General features: G+C 48.8%; 1 protein-coding gene across 1 annotated transcript in view; it reads right to left on the bottom strand.

The window, feature by feature from the left end:
- Positions 1–234: 234 nt before the first annotated feature.
- The window catches only part of LOC123384650, a 102,635-nt gene continuing 77,520 nt past the window's right edge, over positions 235–25,349 (bottom strand). The window contains exon 3 of the mRNA XM_045055032.1: positions 235–1,137. Coding sequence (XP_044910967.1) covers positions 886–1,137 — 252 coding nt within the window. The 3' untranslated portion in view covers positions 235–885. The remainder of the gene's footprint in view (positions 1,138–25,349) is intronic.

Raw genomic sequence — 25,349 nt, 5'->3', positions numbered from 1 at the left:
TTTACTAAACACTCAGTGTAGGGGCGCCTGGAGGCTCAGGCGGTTCAGCATCCCACTTGGGCTCAGGTCATGATCTCCCAGTTCGTGCGTTCGAGCCCCGCGTCCGGCTCTGGGCTGACAGCTCGGAGCCCGGAGCCTGCTTCGGATTCTGTGTCTCCCTCTCTCTCTGCCCCTTCCCTCACTCTTGCTCTGTCCCTCTCAGTCTCTCAAAAATAAATACAGGTTGAAGAAAAAAAATTTTAATGAATAAATAAGCACTCGGTGTAAAGAGAGAGAAGCCAGAGAGGGCTGGGAGGGCCCTGGGGCCATCCTGTGCGAGTGCCACATCTGTTTACGCTTTCCCAGGTACTGTGCTGGTTAAGTCACGGTCATCCCATAAGGCAGATTTGTTTTCCTATTTACAGAAAAGGCAACTGAGGCCGGGATGCAGGACAGACACGCCTGGGGTTATGTGAGAAGCTAGATTTTATCTCCGGTCTCCAGACCCACTGCTTCGTTCCTCAGGCGCAAACACTATAACCTGCTCCGCCAGAGCCAAGGTGATGGGCTGGGAAACGTCCTACTTTGCCGAAGCATGGGTGCTAACGTAATCTGTCACATTGTGACCACTCAGACTGGCCACACGTCACAGCGCCGGACCCGTGTCCCCAGAAATAGGGCACTTCGCACTTACTCTCTGAAGTGCCCTCTCGGTGACAGCACGGGCAGACCACGGCCGACGGGGAGGGGACGCTTCTCCCCTGCGCCACAGCTGGTCCAGGTGCCAACTCTGGGCGACGAGTCTCGCCCTCTCTTCTCATTCTCTGCGAATTCCTCTTCTCTGCCCGTGTTTGCGCCGTCGCCCCCTCCCCCCACCTCCAGCTGCCTCTCCGGCATTCCAGGGCTTCACACAGCTGAAGGTACATCCTGTGCCCCAAACTGCCTCTGTCTACCCCCCAGCATTGCCAAACCGAAGCCCTCGCTCGGATACCGAGGGAGGATACCTTCACTTCCAGGTCGTGGCCGTTTCGTGCCCAGGAAATCCTGCCTCGGCTTCACTGTGCTTAGAAGGCATTGTTCCCGATTTGATGAAAAAGCAAACACAGACTGGCACTCAGCGTCAGCAGGGACTTGGTGTCCTCTGTGGGGAGACACGGCCTAATAAAAACCACAGCAAGCAATTAATGGCAGCCAGGGTCTTTAGAAATTTTTTACAGCTCGAGTACACTTGAGTGACTGCGTTGGAAAACTGGTCATTCCGTGGGGATTAATGAGCAATTTCTGTCAGAGCGCGAGGTGCACTCTTGAAGGAAAGAATGACAAAAGAAACCCAATTCCCAATGGATTTGACTTAACAAGCCTTTTCTTTCTTCATATTGAGAAGGAAATTTGGGGATACCGTCACCTGCCAAGAACAGTCTGATTTATCTTCTCCCAAAATATGAAAAGCCAACCCAAGACCCTGCGGAACAGACTGGCTACCTGGGCTCCAGACGACCGAGCACAGAAGGCCAGGCGCCCCTGCACGCGGTGTCCTGGAGGGGCTGCGCGGGACGAGCCCGTTGGGGTCTGTTAGCCAGATGAGCACCAGCAACACAGGCGACGAGGTTCCCTGTAAGTCAGTCACAACCGAGCACTCGGAGCGTTTCACTGTCTTTGCTTAAATGTCTCCGGGCGGGTATTCCATTAAGAAGCGTACAGATTCAGGACTGTCAGTGGTGAGAAATCTAATTGTGGGCACCAGGAATACGTCACAGCAGAAAACCAAAATGAAGCTTCCGCCGTGTAAAATCGTTCACGACAAAGGGAACCCGTCGTCGTCGTGGTTATAATTAAGGGTACTATTCCTCGACACCGTCACCCTAAATTTTTTTCTTCATTTTTCCCAACACCCATATATTTGCCAGAGAAATAAAGTAGAATGTACCAAAATCAATAGTTTAATTTTGATTTTGTTAAACAGCAAGCTGGCCCAGATCCCAAGGGGGTTCGACTAGGACTTGAGTTCACCCTGCAAGAACATTTAAAACTCCTGCTTAAGAGTCATTTTCTGTCTGAACGGTAGTTTTTTAATGCAAGTATTTATCCGAAGACACACCCACGAACGTGGAGAAGTGGATAAGCACGGGCCAAGAGAGGAATCCAACCCGAAAGAAAAAGGGCAAGAGGTCTAAGCCCGCGATTCGGGAAACAGAAGCAGCTGACCCGCGTGACCATACAGACGACGGCCAACCTCTCCAGACGCTGGGAAAGAAGGAAGGCATACGTTTATCATCGGCGGAACCCCATTTTGGAGGTTCCGGTGAGGTCAGGCAGATGGGCAGAGTCAGGCTTGCAGAGGATGGCCTGGGAGCAACCCCACAGCACCCATCACCCTGGAGTGGCACACACCCTGTGGTCTGGCGGCCTCGCCCGTGGGGTCTACGGCCCCCAGCCCCCAGCGTGAGCGGTACCCGTGTACAGAGATGCACACGTGTGTGCACATACACCACATGCGAAGTTGTGTATCAGAACAAGTACAAACAAAACCCTACCGCTGTGAGTGCTGAACAGCAGCATCAGACCCACGGCGTATTCGAGAGTGTGTTTCCGTTCAAACCCCAAACAGCTTAGGAACGTGCTGTCCCACAGAACAAGCGTCATGGCGCGACGGGGCCAGAGGCTCAGCGGGATCCTGAGGAGGCAGCCTCTCTCCGTCACTGAGTCCCAGCCTCCCCAGCAAAATCGTCTTCTTTCCCAGGCTCCTGTGGCAGTGGTACAAGAAGCTGGAGCTGCAAGGACCCCAGCCCCCCTGAACAACGCCCGAAGGCCAGTCCCCACACACCTGGTTCCTGTCCCACCTTAAGAACAAGATAGGGGCGCCGGGGTGGCCCAGTCGGTTGAGCGTCCAACTTCGGCTCAGGTCACGATCTCACAGCTCGTGAGTTCGAGCCCCACGTCGGGCTCTGTGCTGACGGCTCAGAGCCTGGAGCCTGCTTCGGATTCTGTGTCTCCCTCTGTCTCTGCCCCTAACCCACTTACATTCTGTCTCTGTCTCTCTCAAAAATAAACATTTTTAAAATTTTTTTTAAAAAGAATATAAATGTCCCTAGAAATGCAGGCACCCTGCCCTCACATCTCCTTGGTCATAAGCATATCACAGCCCATTCCTGAGCAGGTGGCCGTCAAGGGCGTTGGCATGAGCCTCGGTCTGTAAGTAATCAACATTCGCGTCCTGGTCGGGGAGGATGGGATCCCGGTAACCACAGGACTGGCAGCCACTGAGCTTGCCACGTTCACCAGGAAGGGATATCCAGCAGCGTTTATGGCTTAAATGGTGCCCCCCCCAGATTCACCTGTTGAAGCCCTACCTGCCAGTAAGTACCTCGAACAGTGACCTTATTTGGAAATAGGGTCTTTAGTTAGGATGAAGTCATACGTGTAATATGACTGGCATCCTTATAAAAGGGGGGCAGACACGCAGGGAGGACGCCACGTAATCACGGGAGTGATAAAGCCCCGGAGCCACCAGGAGCTGGGAGAAAGGCCTGGAAAGGACCCTTCCAGGACCTTCAGAGACAGCGTGGGCCCCCCACCCTGGCCTGGGCCTTGTGGCCTCCAGTCTGGCAGACAACACACTTCCGTTGTGTACGCTGCTTGGCGTGTGGCACTTTGCAAGGGCTGTTCTAGCAAACGGATACGGCAACTGAGACGAAAACCTTAGTTGTGCGTATCTCCTGGAAACCTACAGGATACGCTCCAGCTCCAGCTGTAAGGGGGGAAAAGCTGGAACACAATGGGTTAATGATAGCTCATTTTTCTAAGAAAAAAATGCATATGCATATGTGTTGTGTACGTGAACTGTGTTTTTGTGTGATGATAGTGTGTGCAGTGAATCGTCTTTCTGTGAGGGTGCAGAAAGTTCGGGCGTCCTTATGCATCTTCAGAGGATGGGAGGGAGGTCAGACTGTGAGACTTCCTTCATGCACCTGTGCTGTTTTTATGCGGTGCCATGGGCACGTGGTACTTTAAGTGTTTTAATCTTGGGGATATGTTTTAAAAGCGCAGCGACTCCACTCCCGAACCCCACGGGCCCACCAGGACTCCACTCCCGAACCCCACGGGCCCACACGGTCTGGATCCCACCAACCACAACCACAGGCATCCCGAACTTCATCACTCCTGCACCCCACGCACCGTTCCCGGGGACCCCGTGACCCCATCTTACTGGAAAACATCAACACCGGTCCCCATGGACCCACATCAGAGGCAGAACCGGGCCACCCTCCCAGCCTGTGCTGACTCGGGCAGCTCACAGAGCCCTGCCTTCTTCTCCTTTGGCCGTAAAGCCCCACGAAGCCACACGTGGGACCTCTGCCACATGTACTTTAATGCCAACTCAGCCTCAGTCTGGGGTCCCTGAGAAACAGGCCGTCCCAGCAAGGCTGGGACTTGGTTGACCGCCAAAGCCTCAACGTCAGCCCCCCTTGCTTCCTCTTGGACTGGCTCGTCGGGCTTTCTTGTTTGTCTATTCTCATGAACCACGCTTGTCATAATAGTCCATGGGGTCGGAGATATCAGACTTGGTCCCTTGAAGAGAATGGAGAAGAGGTATTTGTCGATGGGCATTTACCATCTTTGTGAACATTTTTTCAATGACTCCTCGAGACCACCGGAAAGGTGCGTGTTATCTCCCGCTGCAAAAGAGAAAGCTAACTCAGCAAGGCTGGCTGGCTGGTCCCAAGTCACCCAGGAAAGTCTCAGATGTAAGGACGCCCTCTCTTCCAGGCAGCCCACCGGCCGTGGTGCCGCTCGGTCCGCAAATGACGGCTGTCTGCCATCATCCTGCTTCCCTCCTAATTCAGTGCATCCTGAAAGGAAAGCAACTCACAGACGGGGCAAATGCCTCACACCCTGTTTAAGAAAACACAGAGCCACGGGGCGCCTGGGGGGCTCAGTGGGTTAAGCGTCGACTTCAGCTCAGGTCGTGATCTCGCAGTGCATGGGTTCAAGCCCTGCACTGGGCTCTGTGCTGACAGCTCGGGGCCTGGAGCCTGCTTCTGATTCTGTGTCTCCCCCCTCTCTGCCCCTCCCCTGCTCACGCTCTCTCTCTGTCTCAAAAATAAACAAATGCTAAAAATTAACAAACACACACACACACACACACACACACACACACACAAAGTCTCACAAATAAATCCTGCACCCAGTTCTCAGTCTGACCTAGACAAATTTCACAAGCAGGACCCAAGGCAGCCGTGCCTCAATACCCCGTTCTGTTGTTATAATAAAAATAACAACAACCACCCTAAATGCTTCCCAAAAGCCTCAACTCATTCATTCTTGTACAACAAATCCCATTACACCCATTTTCCAGAGAAGGAGATTGAGTAACTTTCCCAATTTCATAAAGGGGCGGAGCCAAGCTTGAGAACTCAGGTTCTCCCTGTGGGGGGCTCTCACGTGTGGTCTCGCCCGTGTGGGCACCGGCCCCCTGAGCCGGCCCTGCCCACCGTGAGGAGGAAGATGCCGTCGAGGCCACAGAGACGCCCAGTGAGGCGCTGACCCGCGTGCTTGGCGGCCTCACTTTGCGAACACACTCGGTCACGCTCAATCAGTGCATCCCGCTGTGCTTTACTGTAAGGCATTAATATAAACAAGGTGCCCAGCAGGTCTCCCAATCAGCTGGTACATTCCAGCCTGGAACAGGGGCCGTGCCCACAGGACCCCCACGTGCCGTGACAGCCGGGGACCGTCGAGCCTCGTCGTGAGAGATGCTCTCTTCCCAGAGAACTCTCTGGAGAGAGCATGTTTCCCTGTCCTCCCCAGCTAGTAGGCCGCGAGAGTGACCTCCCAGAGCCTGGCCGTGCTCCAGATTCAGAATCCACATCGTCCTCACGTAGACAACGCGATCTGTCGATCACTTTTCTTAAAACGGTACCACAGGGAGTGAAATTTCCTATTCACACAGGAACTCACGATCCAGTAACATAACCTCTTCCCTTTTCCCAACAGATTCTCGTTGTAGCAATGGTGGTGGGCTAAGTGTGCACAGCAGTGACCGTGGGAGCCCCCCACCCAGGACCCTGCAGCCAATCAGGATTCATGAGTCACCAGGGCTGGCGATGCGCTCGGGCCTGAGTCGCACAGAACCCAGTCCCCCCCCCCGCCCCCCCCCGCTGGAATGAGGGAGATGTGGGATCTGTTTGAGGATAGTTTTCATTCCTAGAAGACGAGAAAGTGAAATTCCTTTCGGATAGCAGCAAGGAACCCCCAGTCTGTCCCCCTCTTCTTAATGTGATCTCAAATAAAGGAAAAGCGAGGAGAAAAGCCACTCAAGAGGCCCCAGCCTGTGTGCTGAGCGCAGGGGACGGTCGGCCGGGCAGAACCTCTCGCTGCCCTGGACGCCAAAGGTCATCACGAGCGTTTGCAAAACCTTCCGAGAGGACAGCAGCCGTTTTCTTCCTAAAAGTACCAGCAACAGCAGTTAGTAAGTCCCACACGCTGCAAAGGCATTAACAGTGTTAAAATCCTTCCTACATGGTGTTTCTTTGCAGCCCTCTCTGTTAACAATTCTTCAGAGCCTCAGCAACGTGGATGAGTGCAGAAAATCACGTGGGGGAACGCGGTTTTCCATTTCCTCCCCCAAATCACAGGAGATAGCCAAAGCACTTTGCACATGAGAGCACTCTGGATCCTGGCAGCAATCTGTAGACAGCCCCTGGAGAAAGGAGGCGGGTGTTTCCTGGACTCAGCTACACGCTCAGCCCCCCCAAAAGCGCTTTCCACCACGGAGATCGCGGGTCCTCACCGCCGCAGCCATCACCCCTGTGTTCGTTCAGATGAGAAGAGCTGACATTCAGAGGGCTTTGCTTACAAACTGTCTCAGGAGCAGGAGAAGATTCGAGTTCCCTCAGGAAGGGCGTTCGTGGGGACGGGGGAAGGCACACCGGGAAGGGAAGGCGGCCACGAGGGGTGCCCCGGGAGGGCACGGCTGGCCTCATCCTGCGGAACATCCTGGCTCTCGGTGCAGGCACGTGCCTCAGAGCCCCCCAGCTGATGGTGAGGGCGCTGGGGAGGGGGCTCCAGCCCCCCAGCATCGTTATCTGCCCCCCAGGTTTCACTGAGGACAAAGACCCCCAAGAAGAGACACAGACTATGCGGCCAGAAACACCGGATGAGTCCGGTCTGAAGGGGGACCGCCAGACCCTGACAGCAACCCCCTAGGCCCACGCAGTGACCCGGTCAGGCAGGTAGGAAGCGGGAGAGCCGGTTGTAGAGGCCGGTTGGCCCCAAGCCCTGTCCTCCAGGCAGCCTCCTCTTTGTAAAAACCACTGCTATTGAGGGAAGGCACAGACTCGTGTTGACAACTCAATGGCGACAAATGCCAAAATGGTCACCGTTTCCCCTTCGGCGGACAGGAATCATTGTCCCTCTCCCATCCGACAGAAACCAGAGGTGTTTTCTCCCCAGCAAAAGCGGCTTTCAGTCCCATTCTGAGGCTGTGCGGGGGGTGTGGGCGCCCAGAACCTCCTCGGCCCCCGTTCTGCTTCCCCGGACGCTTTGTCTCCCAGACGCTTCGTGGGGTCCCGCTGAGCGCCCTGCCTCACAGGCGCACCAGCCCTGAGGGACCAGGCCGCCCTGGAGGAAGAAACCCCACAGCCTCGGTCAGTGCTGCCCCCCAAAGGACCCGCGATGCCGTGACCACTCAGAAAAACCACATGAGCGGAGGAGGGAGCGCCCGACCGGGGAGGAGGGGACCAGGCTGCAGGAGACGGCGGGCGTATTGAAAGACCAGGGCTCTGAGGTTCCGGCACTGGGACCTCTTGTCCACCAAGCCAGCTGTCTCCTGTGTGACATGGGGACAAGTCACTTCCTTCTCTGGGCTCCCGTAAGTGTAAGAAGGCATAAGGGAAGCGGGGGCCCAGAGAAGCAGGTACTGGTTTTTCCCCACTGACTGCGGGGCACAGGGGGAGGTGCTTAGGGTTTCTATAACGGTGAGCCTTAACAGAAACAGGTTAGTATAGTACATTAAACACAAAATGTGCAATCCAAGAGGCCCTGCCTTGTCTTCAAGCAGTTGGGTAAATGCATCAGTTTTCTATCACCATGTAACAAATAGCACAGCGTAGCGGCTGATGTGAACACCTGTCATCATTTCAGTTTCGTGGTCAGGAGTCCAGCCCATTTGAGCCGAGTCCCCTGCTCAGGGTCTTAGCAGGTGGAAATCAAGGTGTCCGATGGCTATGTCCTCATCTGAAGGCTCAACGGGGGAATGTCTGGCGAGGCCCCATCCCCTTGGTCGTGCACCGGGGACCACACTCGGCTCCGAGAGGGGCTCTCGGGTCCTGGCTCATGGTTCCCTGCAGGGGCAGCTCACACATGGCTGGTTGTTCAAGGCCAGCAGGAGAGTCTCTGCGAAGAAGGAGTCTTACTTAACGTAAGAATGTTACGGGAGTCGTCACCGCCTCACCCACGTCTTCGGACACAACCTAGTCCGGGCAGTGACTGTCTCACTGTAGTTACAGGTGTCTCCCACATCTAAAGGGAGGGGATTATGCAGGTGTATAGACCTGGGGGCGGGGATCTGGGAGCCCTCTTAGAATTCTGTCCCCCCGAGCTGCTCATCATTTGGTTTAGAAAATGTCTTCCTACTTGGCAGCTTCCTCTTCCAGGGCCCGACTTTCTTCACCTTTATAGGGAAAAATATATATTTCCTAGTTGCCTCTCTCGAGTCACAGTTTGGAGGGTCAAGCTTTCACATTTATAAGCTATGCTTCAATGCACATGGAAGTTGTTATTTGTGCAAACATATTTTTGTTTCTTTAACTGGGGATGTGATACCATTTTTTCAAAGGAGATACTTTCCTTCAAGAGGACACAGGATTTTTCTTTTTTTTTTTTTTAATGTTTATTTATTCTCGAGAGAGAGACAGACAGAGACAGAGTGTGAGCGGGGAACAGTCAGAGAGAGAGGGAGACACAGAATCTGAAGCAGGCTCCGGGCTCCGAGCTGTCAGCACAGAGCCCGACGCGAGGCTCGAACTCACGAACGGTGAGATTGTGACCTGAGCCAAAGTCAGACGCTCAACCGACTGAGCCACCCAGGTGCCCCAAAAGGACACAGGATTCTTTTTTTTTTTTTAATTTTTTTTCAACGTTTTTTATTTATTTTTGGGACAGAGAGAGACAGAGCATGAACGGGGGAGGGGCAGAGAGAGAGGGAGACACAGAATCGGAAACAGGCTCCAGGCTCCGAGCCATCAGCCCAGAGCCTGACGCGGGGCTCGAACTCACGGACCGCGAGATCGTGACTTGGCTGAAGTCGGACGCTTAACTGACTGCGCCACCCAGGCGCCCCGAAAAGGACACAGGATTCTTTGCTAAACTCCTACCTGGGTCTGGGGACTGCTGTCACAAAAGCCATTCCTTGTCTGAAAAAAGAAAAACAGTAGGAGTGTTTGGGAATGGGGCAACTATTAGTCAAACAGAATTTTTGTTACTATTGATGTTTAAAAAAATGATGGGGCGCCTGGGTGGCGCAGTCGGTTAAGCGTCCGACTTCGGCCAGGTCACAATCTCGCGGTCCGTGAGTTCGAGCCCCGCGTCGGGCTCTGGGCTGATGGCTCGGAGCCTGGAGCCTGTTTCCGATTCTGTGTCTCCCTCTCTCTCTGCCCCTCCCCCGTTCATGCTCTGTCTCTCTCTGTCCCAAAAATAAATAAACGTTGAAAAAAAAAATTTAAAAAAATGAGAAAGTGGGGCACCTGGGTGGTGCAGTGGGCTAAGCGTCCAACTTCAACTCAGGTCATGATCTCATGACTCGTGAGTTCCAGCCCCACATTGGGCTCTGTGCTGACAGCTCGGAGCCTGGAGCCTGCTTCGGATTCTGTGTCTCCTCTCTCTCTGCCCCTCACCGACTCGTGCTCTGTTTCTCTCTCTCTCTCAAAAATAAATAAACATTTTTTTTTAATGATAAAGTAACTTAAGAAAAAGTAGTATAAACCGAAGAGCAACGAAAGAAATCAAATTCACCTGCCTGCTGATGTGAACTTCTCCTCTGGCGTTCTAACTCTGCAGAGCCCACGAAACCCACCCTGTGTTCAGACATAGAACTTGGAGCATTAGGGGGAGCATTAGGATAAAAGCCCGTTTTAAAAAGCTAATTAGGTTTGTAAAACAAGCTGATAGAAATTGGTTACTCACACTCGGCTTGACTATGGCCAGCCCTTTGCGTAATTCAGACTTTTTGTGTATACACGAGTCGTCGCATCATCTTTGGCAAAGAAAAGAACTTTCCCTGTCTCAAAACCTTGCACGTGAGCCCACCTTCCCAAAGAATGGGGCCAGAAGGCACGAGCTGCCCTCGCGCTTTCTTCCTGCCGGTAGGTGGTGAGGTCTTCCTTCCGACCATGAACTCACGGTGCCCTACCTCTCTGCTCGAAGACGCTGGTTTGCTCCCAATTCCTTATGTTTTTGCATCAAATTAAATTAACCGGTTGGATACTGACAGGCCACAAATCAATAGCAGACCGAAACGCTTAAAATATTCATGTGCTAGTTACCTCCTGGGACTCGCATTCATGAGGATAGATTAGATTGCCTGCCAGGTTATTGGAAGATAAGTCTGCTCCAGCATCTGGGTTTTTCCTCTCCTTCCCGCCTCATGACTCCTTCGCACATTAGTTGTGCTCACTAATCCCTGCTCAGAAGACAATCGGGCTAAGACCTGGAGAGCTGGGAATGCAGTTATTTGATTTACAAATGGAGACGATGAAGAAAGGGGCCGAGCACCAATCCCGGGCTTTGCTCTAAGCAAATATCCAAATTCAAACTAATAATGCAGCGATAATCGCCCAGCAAACTGTTTCTCAGGCCGTGGCTGTGGGGGTTCATCCTGCGTCCTCCTAAATGTCACTATGACAGGTGTACAGGGGCCAGCCAGCGAACTAATGTGGGGTGGCCTACACAGGCAGCGGATAAACGCCACGGTCTCCATGCTCTGTCAGGGTCAACCAGCCTGCCTTGCGCCGGCGTGGACGGCGGGACTGGGATCCCAGCAAGCTCCAAGAGCCTGTGTTCTCTTTCTTCTTAACCTCCGTGGAATTTGTGGTTATACCCCCACGTGTCTGCGTGTTTCTAATATTGCTTTATACAGATTGTCTCTGTTTTTATTTAAATTAATATTTTCATTTTAATTTTTGGAGGAACTACTATTTTTTAACCCATCTTTAGTGGTCCTGGTAGTTTCTTTTATTTTTGTATTCTTTTTCCCCAAAGTTTATTTATTTTTGAGAGAGAGAGATAGAGAGCGTGAGCGGGGGAGGGTCAGAGAGAGAGGGAGACACAGAATCCAAAACAGGCTCCAGGCTCTGAGCTGTCAGCACAGAGCCCGACGCGGGGCTCGAACTCACGGACCGCGAGATCATGACCTGAGCCGAAGTCAGACGCTTAACCGACTGAGCCACCCAGGCGTCCCCCCTTACACTTTATTTGGAACTGTTCAACCGTTCTTTTTCTATTTTCTTTAATTAACAGTTTATTAATCAATCATTTTTCAATACGTGTGCTTAAGGCTATAAGCTTCCCTTCGCTCTTTTGTTCCGCAGGGTGTTCACTGTTGTTCAATACACAATAATTCACACTTCAACTTTATTTTAAAAACATAAATATTTAGAATCATTTTCACAATAAAAATTCTATAAAGAAACATATTCAATGGAAACACAGGACTAAAGAAAAAATAATAAGGAATGTAAACAAATGTTTTTCAGCACTCTGAAATGACCATCTACTGTTGATAATTATCCTTCGTGGATGCCCTTCACGTGTCCTTACGCATGCATCCACACACGTGTAATTCTATGTGCGACAGCTTGGAGCTAGCGAGAATAATGCTGAGCGAAATCAGAGAAAGACAAATACCACGTGATCTCACTCCTGTGGAATTTAAGAAACAAAACAAATGAACAAAAGAAAAAAAAAGAGGGGGGGGAGAGAGAGAGAGAGAGAGAGACAAAACAAGACACAGACTCAGACTACAGAGAACAAATTGATGGTCACCAGAGGGCAGGTGGGTGGGGGGTGGGGAAAGGTGACGGGGATGAAGGGAACACGTCTCAGGATGAGCACTGAGTAAGGTACAGAAGTGTTGACTCACTATATTGTACGCCTGAAACTAATACAGCATTGTATATTAACTACGCTGGAATTAAAATTAAAAACCTAATTAAAAAATAAAATAATAAGTGTATGTAAATGGGATATCACAACTACTATGATTTTTTAACAAATGCAAGTTTGCAAATGTACAGTTTGGGGAGTATACAAATGTATACTTTTTCTGCTATAATTTTATTGTACTATTATCATCAAAGATGGTCTTTATTCATGAATTTATTGACAATGCCTTGGTGGCCCCCTTATAAATAGTTTTTCTTAAATCTTCTATTCATCAGTAAAAATGTACATGCTGTATTTATTGCTGGCATATCTATGTGTATACAATCAAGATTAATTTTACTATTTAAATAACCCGTAACTTTACTTTTTGTCAACTTCATCTATCAGTTTCTGAGACACCTGCTAGTAGTCCCCACTCATTATGGATTTTTCAATTTCTACTTGTAATTCTGTTGAATTTTGTCATATGTTTTGTAAGGCTGTAAGCTGGGCGCACACAAGTTTGTAACTGCAGTGAGTTACTGATAGATTATTTCTTTTGTGATCCATGTTATCCAGAACTTCCCCTAAAAATGTATTTCTTTCCATATTAAAATGGCTATATTAATTTCTAGGTAATATTTTTCTGGTATACATTTTCCTATCACATGATATTTAATCAGTGTTTTAAGCAGGTCTTATAAATTGCATCCAGCAACCTGTTTTCAGCATCAGGCCTCTGTCTCATAGACGAAACATAAGCGATTTTATATTTTCACTTACTATGATTACTGATACATTTCTACTGCCTTCTTGTGTATTTTCCATTGGCTATTTTTAATTTTTCATTTGATTTCTCCTTCTCTGTCTTCTGTTTGATGAGTCATTGTTTTTCAGTCCCTCGTTTTCCTCTACTTGCCTGGAACTCTTGTATTCCATCCTACCGTTTTAGTGGTTACCTTTCTATTTTCTAACTTGCCAATCCTTTGCATTTTCTAACGAGTATAAGGTTGGTCAATTTCTGTACCCTCCCCCCAAACGAGAGGAACACTTACGAACCCATCCTTTCCCTGCAGACCCCCTCGACCAGACTCCGCGGTATTCTCGCCCAGTACTTTCAACCCACCGCGCTTTGAGGTTATGAAAAACCACCTACAACACCTCCACACCAACACAATTTACTTCTGTCTTTCGTCACCATCGCTCGTCTCTGCCAGTTCCCCCCCACCAGGTTTGGTTTCCTTCTTGCTGAAGTACATCCTTCAGTAGCTCTCTTAGCAAGAACTACCTGCGTACCTGAAAATTTATAGGAAGCTCGTTAGCAAGTGCAACATTTGAAGTCAACTATTACGTGAAATGCATCCACCATCACCCCTGACTCCTCTGTGGCTCGGAACCGGTACTCCCACCAGTCCACCTGAACACACTGGCTATTCACACCCACAGCTGACTTTGCCTCTGAATTGGGGATGTGGTGAGATTCCAAGAGCGCATGAGTCACCCGTTTTTCCTTGCACTGCTTCAGGGTGGGTACAGTGGGGTTCGGACACATGGTAGGATGAGCTCTGTCAGAGTTCTGTTCCTGTACGTGGCTGCTCATTTAAAAAAATTATGAGTGAGAGGGGCGCCTGGGTGGCTGAGTATCTGACCCTTGGTGTCAGCTCAGGTCATGATCTCAGGATTCGTAGGTTTGAGTCCTGCAACAGGCTCTGTGCTGATGGTGTAGAGCCTGCTTGGGACTCTCTCTCTACCTCTCTCTCTGCCCTTCCTGCTTGCTTGCTCGCTCTCTCTCTCTCTCTTTCCCTCTCAACATAAATAAATTAAAAAAATGTATGAGTTAGAGTGAATATTTAATTGTTGCCAATGAATATTTGTGCAATTTTTTGTTTTTGCTTTTATTTATTTCACTTGGTATTGGGACAGGGAACGACTTAGTTTCCCTCCAATTGTCTTCAACTTGAGTTCTCCTGTGTTACTTTTATAGTTTGACAAAAAGTTTATATTTTCTTTCTCTAACTTCTCCGGTAAGATCCTTGTGGGGAGAGATGCCATAACGTGTTATCTCTGAATCTTTCCCTACCAACCCTATTACAGAACCCTAACTCAATCAGACTCTTGGGGAACGTCATTACCCCCCAGGAGCGCATCTTAGAGCGGGGAGTATCTGGATTCCTACAAGAGGTAGTGATGCACGAGGTGAAGGACAAAGGCAGCTACCGGGCCACCATGTGTACCTGACCTCGTAGAGTAAACACTGCTCCAAGAGAGGGGCCTGGAATCCCCTGGACCCTTTCCCTTCAAGATCTTTCTGTTGAGAATCCAGATCCATTCTCCACGTCATACAAACCCCTTTCCTGTAGGACACAAAAAGAGGTCAGGCTGATTCCTGCCACTGAGTAACCAACCCAACAATGACTGCTGGCTCTTCATCTGGCAGTGCAGCGTGTCCGTGCAGCACAAACCGTGAGGACTGCTCTAGGGTGTGACTGCTGCCGTTAAAAATGGAGGGCGGGGGCGCCTGGGTGCCTCGGTCGATTGGGCGTCCGACTTCGGCTCAGATCACGATCTCGCGGTCCGTGGGTTCGAGCCCCGCGTCGGGCTCTGGGCTGACGGCTCGGAGCCTGGAGCCTGCTTCCGATTCTGTGTCTCCCTCTCTCTCTGTCCCTCCCCTGTTCATGCTCTGTCTCTCTCTGTCTCAAAAATAAATAAACGCTAAAAAAAAATTAAAAAAAAAATGGAGGGCAGATGACTCAGAACCCCAAAATTATACGTTGAAAAATGAGAGCTCACAACCATGGCAGTTTTTTATGAAGCCAATGTATAAACACACACGTGCATGCACACACATACATACCTATGCACACATACACACATGCACACATACCGGTGCACACATATACACATACACACACATACCTGTGCACACATGCACACACATACCTGTGCACACACACATGCACACACATACATACCTGTGTGCACATACATACATGCACACACATACCGGTGCACACATGTGCACACATACATACACACCTGTGTACACATGCACACACACCTGTGCGCGCACACACATGCACACACATACCTGTGCACACGTGCACACACACATACCTGTGCACACATATACATGTGCACACAGATGCAGGCAAATACACACACACGCGCCACACTCTCTAGGACTAGAATATAGCCAAGAGTTCCACGATTCAGAAATTAATTGTAATAATTTGTGCTGTAAGTCCTGTGAATTATACTTTAAGAAGTGCTCCCTGCCTCTCAGTCTTCTGTACATTCTACCTATAAAAGGGCTTCCCAATCAATATCTCTTCAGGTCATTTGCCCACACTGAACAACACTGCAGTGACTCAGCATTACACCCCATCGACATGATCCATTACATTAGACCACAACTAAATTTATCTTCTTATGAGCAGGAAATGTGCTTATCCAGGAGCCAGAAGGTCTGGGTTCTTCGTCCCATCTCCGGGGTAGAGTTTCCTTATCAGAAAATGGGGTCTGGAGATTTCTCTGATCTCTCCATCCTGGCATGAATACTCCATCTGTGGGCATCAAGGGGTCGGGAAGTTCCCATTTCCGTGGTCCGAGGCGTCGAAATAGAGAACACTATGCCCGCACTGCTTGGGAGCGTCTCGTGTGTCTGTAACAGTTACAACAATTGCAGCAACGCCACGTTACCCTCGTGGGTGCGGACGACACATCACGGATCACGAAAGCACACGCTAAAAGCACACTCTCCCGCTTATGGAAACATACCCCTCCTTTCACGTACCCAACAAATATGTTTACAATTCACTTTCAATTCACAACATTCCAAGCAGGGTTCCGAGGACTGCAGGCAGAGCAGAGATGATGTGGGCACGTCCTTCCCCTTAACTAGGGTGTCCCCACGCCATGCCCCACGTGAGAATGATTCTGATGCCAGGTCTCAGGCACCAAAGTCCGTATGAGAAGCGACACATGGTGCTGAGCACAGATAGAAGGCAGGACCTTCTCCAGCCAGGTGTGAAGGAAGATCTGGGGGTGTGCGGGGGGGTGGGAACCGAAAACACCCAGAAAGATCATCACCCGGCAGAGACAGGAGCTTTCAAGTAAAAGCTGTACTTGAAGACTCATGAGTCCCAAGGTTTGGGGTGGCTTAAGTCACACAAACAAGTGCAAAGTGGCCCGTGGCAGTGGGGGGTGGGGGGGGTGCCTGGACGCTCTTGTCCAGTTAGGGTCGGGACCCAGCTGGGGGACCCCAAGCCGGCAGTGCATCCTGGGGGGTCACGTAACCCCGCTGACTTCCCTTTCGCCACCAACAACTTGGGAACAGCAAAGGTCTCTCAGAGACGTCTTACCAGGAATTGAAAAAAACAAAGTGGTGAGGGGAACGGCTGTGATCTCGGACGCTTCCCAGGGCCCCGGTGCTAGAGCGCTGGTGGGCGAGCTGGTGAGGACGCCGATCCCGTCCCCTGAGACAGGAAGATGCCTCCACAACTTCAGGTGTTGTACTCACTGCCCACAGAATGAATGCCTCCCTCCAGGTACTAAATAAGTCTAAACGCGACTGAATCCAATCATCATAATATGCAAATCTACACCTCGAATTCCGACGAGCCGAGACCAGACCGGACCTAGCAAGGTGGCTGCTGTTCCGTGAGGCCCCGCGAGCACAAAGTCACACTGTTTCAGGGGCGTTCTGTCTTCAGAGAAGGGGAGCCCAGGCACTCTGTCGGTCTTCCCAGAGTTCTGACAGTCACGTTTTTACAACAGTAATCTGAGACTCCGAGTGTGGCATTCGATACGTGCGTGATCACCACGAACTGCAATTAATTTTGTTTTGAACATACCCAGCGGCCCCGGGGAGGATTCCAGGCACGGCCGGGTCCGGCAGCCACTTCCCAAGCCCCTCCACGAACTCCCCCACCAGAAGACAGAGCTGCGTGGGGCGTGTCAGAAGCCACGTCCCTGCCCACACCTGGGGGCGCTGCTCGGATGCCCCCGTGCACCTGCCCCCCCACCCCCAGCAGAAGGGGCTGGGACGGCACAGCAGCCCACGTGAGAGCAGCCAGGAGGAGGCAGCAAGACGGGCAGTGAGAGGGGACGGGACTATTTCAGCCTCGAGGCGGAAGGCAGCAAAGCCCCGTTTCTCCCCGGATTGCGTCACTTACCCCTGAACTGAACAATGTCACTAAACACACAAGTAAGGAGGAGCAGTTCATACCCAATTTCATGAATAATTATCGAGCACCTTCGACGTGCCAGACGCTGCCTGAGGTACCGGGTCGGAGAGAGTTACAGGGGAGTGTGAAGATAAATAAGTCATAATCCTGGTCCTAGAGGAGCCCTCGCTGCGCACATGTATAATTCAAGGCAGCCGCGCCAAGTCTTAGAAGAGGAAGCACGGTTTATCCCCAGCTGGGATACATCAGGGACAACAGCGCACTTCATCTGCATCTGGAAGACGGAGGAGGATCTCGGCTCGCAGAGGAGAGGGGCGAGCAGGGCCTGCAGACACAAAGAACAGCTCAGCCAAGGCAGGGATCGGGGCGCCAGGGCGGGCTCCCAGGATGGCAAGCAACCCGGCTGGCGGGGCGGGAGCTGCGGAGGGCAGGCGAGGGCCCACGGGGACAGGCACGGCTCGCCTCCGACTCCCCGCCTCTGCTCCACGCACACGCGTGTGCACACACACGTGCTCTCTCACACGTGCACACACGAATGTACGCGTTCAAACACACAACACTCACGCGCGCCCACTGATCCACATGCACGCCCACACACAAGTCTCACACGCACACATGCGTGCACACTCTCATTCACACGCATGCACACACAACCGATTACACTCATACGCTGATGACGGTGCACACACACCCACGTGCAGATACACACACACGCATGCACTCAGCACACTGCCGCTCACACACACTTGCTCACGCTGGCAACACACCAGTCTCACGCACATGCGCACACTCGCGCGCACACTCACAAAGACTCACACTTGTGCGCATGCACACAGGCTGGCCCTCGCTCACACACTGACCACTCCTGCAGCTGGGGTGTGCCCGGCACTCAGGGGCCAGGCTCCCAGCCCTCCCCCCCTTTGGCTCTGTGGACACAATCAAGGAACTCTCTTGTTAGAAGGCACTAGGATGAAAATCTTACGTCTTGGGCAAGTGCGGGACACGCCTGTCTCTGTTGGTACCCGGGAAGAAAACAAACAGCAGAGAGCATGACAAATCCCTCCCGCAGACGGTGTTTCTCCTCCAGTCAGCATCCTTAGAGCTCCCCTCCCCCTCCGGTAGGATCTTTAGAACGCCCCTCCCCCCTCACAGCCGAGCCCTGGATGCGGGGAGCTCAGCGCAGACAGCAGAGACCCCCAGACACTCGAGGGAAGGTGTGGCATGACGGCACCCGGGTCCAAAGGCGCACTCCTGAGCTAGGCCACCCTGAGAGGCTGGCTGACCCCCGGCGGGAGGCTGGGCCACACTGAGGGGCTAGGCAACCCCCTGGTGCTAGGTGACCCCAAAGGGATACGCTGCTCCCAGGGGCTCGGTGACCCCCAGGGGCAAGACTTGACCTCCCGTGATGCAGCCTCCCTCACTCACCTCGGCTCTGTGAGGTCTGGACCTGCCGCTGGAGGGTCTCTCGGTGCCACGGCGACCCACGTCAGACTCATGTGTCTGACAAAGTCCCAGACATGTGAATGGAGACGCACTGTGGAGCAGGGGCTCCCCATGACACACGGCGCCCAAAACAGGCCCAGGTTACACAAGCCTGCTCTCCATACATTCGAGAGCAGATGCACACACTACTGAAACACAAAGAGCTCAGACAACTAGACAATGAAAAACAGAGAAATACCGCACGGGAATAACAGAAGCCGATCTCAGTGCCAAGAGGCTAACCAAAATGTTGCTAAACTGAGTGTAGGGTGTATTTAAAATACCGAATAAGGTTTATGCCAATAATGTAGGAAAGATTCTCATGCAAATGATACTATTGTGATTTACCACATTCATATATTAAAAGGGAAAAAAAACTTAAAATCACCTTCACAAATGCAGAACAAACTTTTTGGTAAAACTCAAATGCTATTAGGGATTTAAAAAAACACCTCAGTGATTAAGAAGAGAGACCTTCTTTAATAGAAGAAAAGACAGCAACTAATAATCCACAACAAACATCATATTTAATGTTGAAACTTCAAAATTAGGAAGGAGATAATATAGTGCTTTTTGTAATGTAATGTTTTCTTATATAGGATTAGCCTTGTCTAGAAAGTTCTAGCCAGCTCAATAACAAAAGAATAAAAAGATATTTGGAAAAAATGAAATGAAACTGTCATTATGCATAGAGGTATGATTAAAACCAAGTGAAGAGTTAAGCAAGGTTGCTGGAAGCAAGATCAGTATAGCAAAATCAGGTACGTAAGCAAAAAGCAAATAGACGAAATTTTTACCAGATACTACTCGTTTCTCAAACAGTGATTGGGACCCGACAGAGGACCCAGGTGCCAGCTTGAAGAGGGTCCCATTGGCTGAAGTTGCAATGATTTGAACAGCAAAATAAATCATGACAGAATGGACTATAAGTCTTCAAAGTGAATCATTTGGATACGAAAATTATTAAAGAATGGGGAAGAAGGCCCTTAGGATAGAAAAATACAACTGATGAATAAGGAATAAATTACGAAAACAGAAAATCACTATTTTGGCTCTGGCACAGTAATGATTCAAATGAAATTCATCAATGGCTGCCCCAACCTTAGGTGAAAGACTCTGGGGGGAACAGGATACTCGCAGCCCTTCAAAGAATCACCTCAAAAATCACTTATTAGAAAGTGAGGGAAGACACACGTATAATGTAGAAATCAGGAAAATGTAATGGCCAAGTGGTCAAGCTTCACATCCCAGTAATGCGACAAACCACACGGTTCCCAATGTGATGCAAAGGGAAGAGACATATCCCTCCAGGCAGGGCCCTTGTCAAATGAATCTGATAGCGGACCGGCAATTCAACAGCCTCAGGAACAGCCAGGTTAAGGAAGACCAAGGTTCTGTGGCAGTGCGGTGCAGTGTGTGACCCTTAATAGGCTCCTAAATCAGACAAAGGGGGACGACAACAAATATTATTAGATAATCAGTGACATTTGAATTTGGATTACATATAGGAAAAGGAATACTATTATATCAATGTTAAATTTCATGAGTGTGATAATCATGTTGTGTTTATATATTTTTTGTTCTTAGCTGATACAACTTGAAATGAAGTGACATGATATATGCACCTACATATGTGGAGGGAGGGAGGGAGGGAGGGAGAGAGAGAGAGAGGGGGGAAGCAAATGTGAAAGATGCTGACAAGTAGTGAGACCAGGTGAAGGGCATGTGAGTGTCCATTGTGTTATTCTAAAGAAATATTGGCTGAAAACTTCCCTAATCTGGGAAAGGAAACAGATATCTAGATCCAGGAGGCACAGGGAACTCTCATCAGAATCAACAAAACCAGACTCACACCAAGACATGTTGTAATTAAATTTGCAAACTGTAGTGATAAAGAAAACAATCTTAAAAGAGGCGAGATAAAATAAGTCAGTAACTTATAAGGGAAAACCCATAAGACTAGCAGGAGATTCTTCAACAGAAACTTGGTAAGCCACAAGGGGGTAGCATGTATTCAAAGTGCTGAATTGGAAAAATCTTCAGCCAAGAATACTCTATCCATTAGGGCTTGTATTCAGAATGGAAGGAGACATGAAGAGTTTTCCAAACAAACAAAAACTAAAGGAGTTTATGACCACCAAGCAAGCCCTGCAAGAAATATGCAAGGGGACTCTTTGGGTAGAAAGGAGAGACCAAAAGGGACAGTATATAGGTGAGAAACACAAAAGCTGTAAAAATGAATATTTCTGTAAAACATCCATCAAGGAACTCACAAAATAAAAGGATGTAAAATACGACACCATACCTAAAACATGGGGAGGAAAGGAATAAAGAATGGATCCAAACTTAAATGAGCATCAACTTAATACAGACTTCTCTGTGAGAAAGAGGTTATAGACAAACCTAATGGCAGCCATAAATCAAAAACCACTAATAAATATACAAAGAATAAAGAGATATACAAATATATCACTAAAGAAACCCATCAAACCATGGAAGAAAGACAAGATCGGAGAAAATACTCAGAAACAACCACAAAACAAGAGATAAAATGGCAATAAATATATATCTATCAATAATTACTTCAAATGTAAATGGACTAAACACTCCAATCAAAAGACACAAGGTGACAGAATGGACAAAAAAAACAAGATCCATGTATGTATTGCCTACAGGAGACTCATTTTAGACCTAAAGACACCTGAAGCTTGAAAGTGAGGGGATGGAGACACATCTACCATGCAAAACGATGTCAAAAGAAAGCCAGAGAAGCAATACTTATATTGGACAAAATAGATTTTAAAACAAAGACTGCAATAAGAGACAAAGAAGTATACTATAGGACAATAAAGGGGACAATCCAACAAGAAGATATAATAACTGTAAATATTTACACACCCAACATACGAACATCCAAATATGTAAAACAGTTAATAACAAACATAAAGGAACTAACCAATAATAATACAATAATAGCAGGGGACTTCAATACCCTACTGACATCAACAGACAGATCATCCAAACAGAAATCAATAAGGAAACAATGCCTTTGAATGACACATGGGAACAGATATATTCTGAACATTCTATTCTTAAAACAACAGAATACACATTCTTTTTAAGTTCACAAGAAACAGATCACATATCAGCCCACAAAACCAGATGCAATGAATTCAAGATCAAAGTCACACCACGCATCCTTTCTGACCACAACACTATGAAACTAGAAATCAACCACAAGAAAAAAATCTGGAAAGACCATAAATACATGGAGGTTAAATAACATGTTACTAAACAATGAATGGGTCAACCAGGAAATAAAAGAAGAAATTTTAAAAGTACATGGAAACAAATGAAAATGAAAACCCAACGGTCCAAACCTCTGGGACGCATCAAAAGTGGTCCTAAGAGGGAAGGGTAGAGCAATACAGGCCTATCTCAAGAAGCAAGAAAACTACACAACCTAACTTTATGCCTAAAAGAGGTGTAAAAAGAACAACAAACAGAACCTAAAAGCAGCAGAAGGAAGGAAATAGAAGAAATAAATGTTATAGATGTTAGATAAGTAAATAAATGTTAGAGCAGAAATAAATGCTACAGAAACTAAAAGCAAAAGCAAAAACAAAAAACACAATAGAACGGATCAATGAAACCAGAAGCTGGTTTTTTGAAAAAAATCAATAAAATTGATGAATCTTTAGCCAGATTTACCAAGAAAAAAAAAGAGAGAAAGGACTCAAACAGAATCACAAATGAGAGAGGAGAAATCACCACCACCACCACAGAAATATAAACAATTATGAAAATATTATGAAAAACTACATGCCAACAAACTTGACAAGTGAGAAGAAATGAATAAATTCCTAGAAACATATAAACTATCAAATCTGAAACAGTAAAGAGAAAATTTGAGGAGACCAATAACCAGAAAAAAAATGGAATCAGTAATCAAAAAACTCCCAACAAGCAAAAGTCCAGGGCCAGATGGCTTCACAGGAGAATTCTACTAAACATTTAAAGGAGAGTTAATACCTGTTGTTCTCAAACTATCCCAGAAAATTCATTCAATGAAGACAGCATCACCCTGATACCAAAACTGGATAAAGACACCACTAAAAAAGAAAACTGTTGCTGGGAATGCAAACTGGTACAGCCAGTGTGGAAAACAGCATGGAGGTTCCTCAAAAAATGAAAATACAATTACTGTAGGATACCGTAATCACACTACTGGCTATTTACCCAAATCATACAGAAATATTAATTCAAAGGGATACATGCACCCTATGTTTCTAGCAGCAGCATCTACAATAGCCAAGATATGGAAACAGCCCAAGGGTTCATCGATAGATGAATGGATAAAGAAGATGGCATACACGCGCGCGCGCGCGCACACACACACACACACACACACACACACACACACACACACACTGCAATATTACTCAGCCATCTAAAAGAATGAAATCTTGCCATTTGCAATGACGTGGATGGAGCTAGAGAGTACGATGTGAAGTGAAATAAGTCAGAGACAAGGATCCTATGACTTCACTCATATGTGGAATTTAAGAAACAAAACAAATGAGCACAGGGGGAAAAAGAGAGAGGGAGAGAGGCACACCAAGAAATAGACTCTTAACTCTAGAGAACTGGTGATTACCACAGGGAGGTGGGTGGGGCGGAGGGAAACGGGTGAGGGGGATGAAGGAGTGCACCTGTCGTGATGAGCACGGAGTAATGCACGGACGTGTTCAATCGCTGCACTGTATGCCTGAAACTAATGTAACACCATATGTTAACTAACTGGAAGTAAAACAAAGACTTTAAAAAATAAAATGAAAAAAAGCAAAGAAAGTCAACACACCACAAAAAATTAATTCATTAATTAAGTTAAATTCCCAAGCCCCTGGAAGTCAAGGTTACTTCATGCCGGACTCTTTCCCTTTTGTGGTAGTGTGTTACTGATTAAAATCTGTCTTGTCCACTCTAATTAGTGTCCAGCTTTGTTTGTCTCCGATGGCATGCACGTACATAATGTCATGTTTAAGGAGGGTCAGGGTCAGAGACACTGCAGTAATTCTAAATTAATGCAGAAGTTCCTATTAAATTCCTATTAAAATCCTATGGAACCTTTATAGAACCTGATACGCTAATTCTAAAATTCACATAGAGAACTAAAGAGCCAAGATTTGCCAAGAAAACGTCCAATCCACAAAAGGAGGTAAAAGCAGGAGATGGGGGGCAGGGGAGAAGGGCCCCTGCTGGTGGCAGAGCACATCATCCATTAAACTGTGGTGCAGGGGCCGGAGCTGACCCATGGACCCTGGCCACACCTGTGTGACACACTCAGAAGAGCTCGAGAAGGGACAGAAACCCCATCAGAAGTGAGCAGGGAAACAACGGGCCATTCAACAAACAGAGGTAAGATGACTGCTTGCATACGTACAAGAAAAGGTAAATTCCGGTCCGTTCCACATCCCCAATCAGTAATCAAAAGGAAATGCCAGATCCATCACGACCTCTAAGCGAAAAGGGAAAATGTATACACAGTTGAAGAAAATACAGAAGATTCCACCATGGCCTTAGGGTAAGAAAGGGTTTCTCATAAACAGATGTAAAAAACACAATCCAGGGAGAAAAACTGATCGATTTAACTTTAAAATTAAGAATTTAAAAATAAGAATTTCTGCTGTCTGAAGACACCATAACGAGGGTGAAGAGACAACGTGTGAAATGGGGACAGGTGTCTGTAACACATCCAACTGACGAGCAGGGTCTAGACTCCCTAAGATTCCGGAAGTCAGAAAATAAATAGGAATAGCACAGTGGAGAATGGAGCAGGAGGCATGACCAGGCCACGGAAGCAAAACCATGAGCCGTCAGAAACAGAACAAAACAAAAGGAAAGAAAACCTCAACTCCATTACTGATTTGGGAGAGCTAATGACAGCCTCCACGGGATACTCCAGAATCTGGCAAAATCCACGTTGACACAGACGTGGTGTCCATCAGGCCATGTTGTAGTAGGGACAGTCCCCGGGTCTCAGGTGCAGGGACACTCACTCCGTGTTCATTCTACACAGCAGGCTGCGGGCTGGCTTCCCATGAGGAGACCCAGGCCAGAGGAGGGTCTCAGGGGACAGGCAGGTCTCACCGCTGATGGGAACTTGATCCTCCCGAAGCCAGACCAGGCGACCATTCCAGTCATTTCCATGAGACAAGCGAGCCTCGGGCCCAGCCTGACGTCCAGCAGGAGAGGCATGAGGTCACATGAAGGGGTGGGACGCCTCCTCCCTGAGACAGGAGGCACAGAGTTGGAAACACTCCTGCACACACACAGGACAATCGACCTTGTCCACTGCTGGCGTGTCAGCGGGCACAAGCACTTTGGAAACCACGGCCAGGCGTTACTTACGTAGGTTCGGCTGACTCTCCCCGCCGCCCAGCCGTGGCACCCCCAGATGCACACCCTCGGAGGCTCTGGCTCACGGCCCGGAACAACACACCCAGGAACGCTCAGGGCGACATCGTGCCCAGAACCGCCAGTGCCCTGAGCAGGTCAGACCAG

Source organism: Felis catus, chromosome A3 (assembly GCF_018350175.1).
Source record: "Felis catus isolate Fca126 chromosome A3, F.catus_Fca126_mat1.0, whole genome shotgun sequence".
Classification (NCBI taxonomy): Eukaryota; Metazoa; Chordata; class Mammalia; order Carnivora; family Felidae; genus Felis; species Felis catus.
This window is presented reverse-complemented; position numbering and strand designations above follow the sequence as displayed.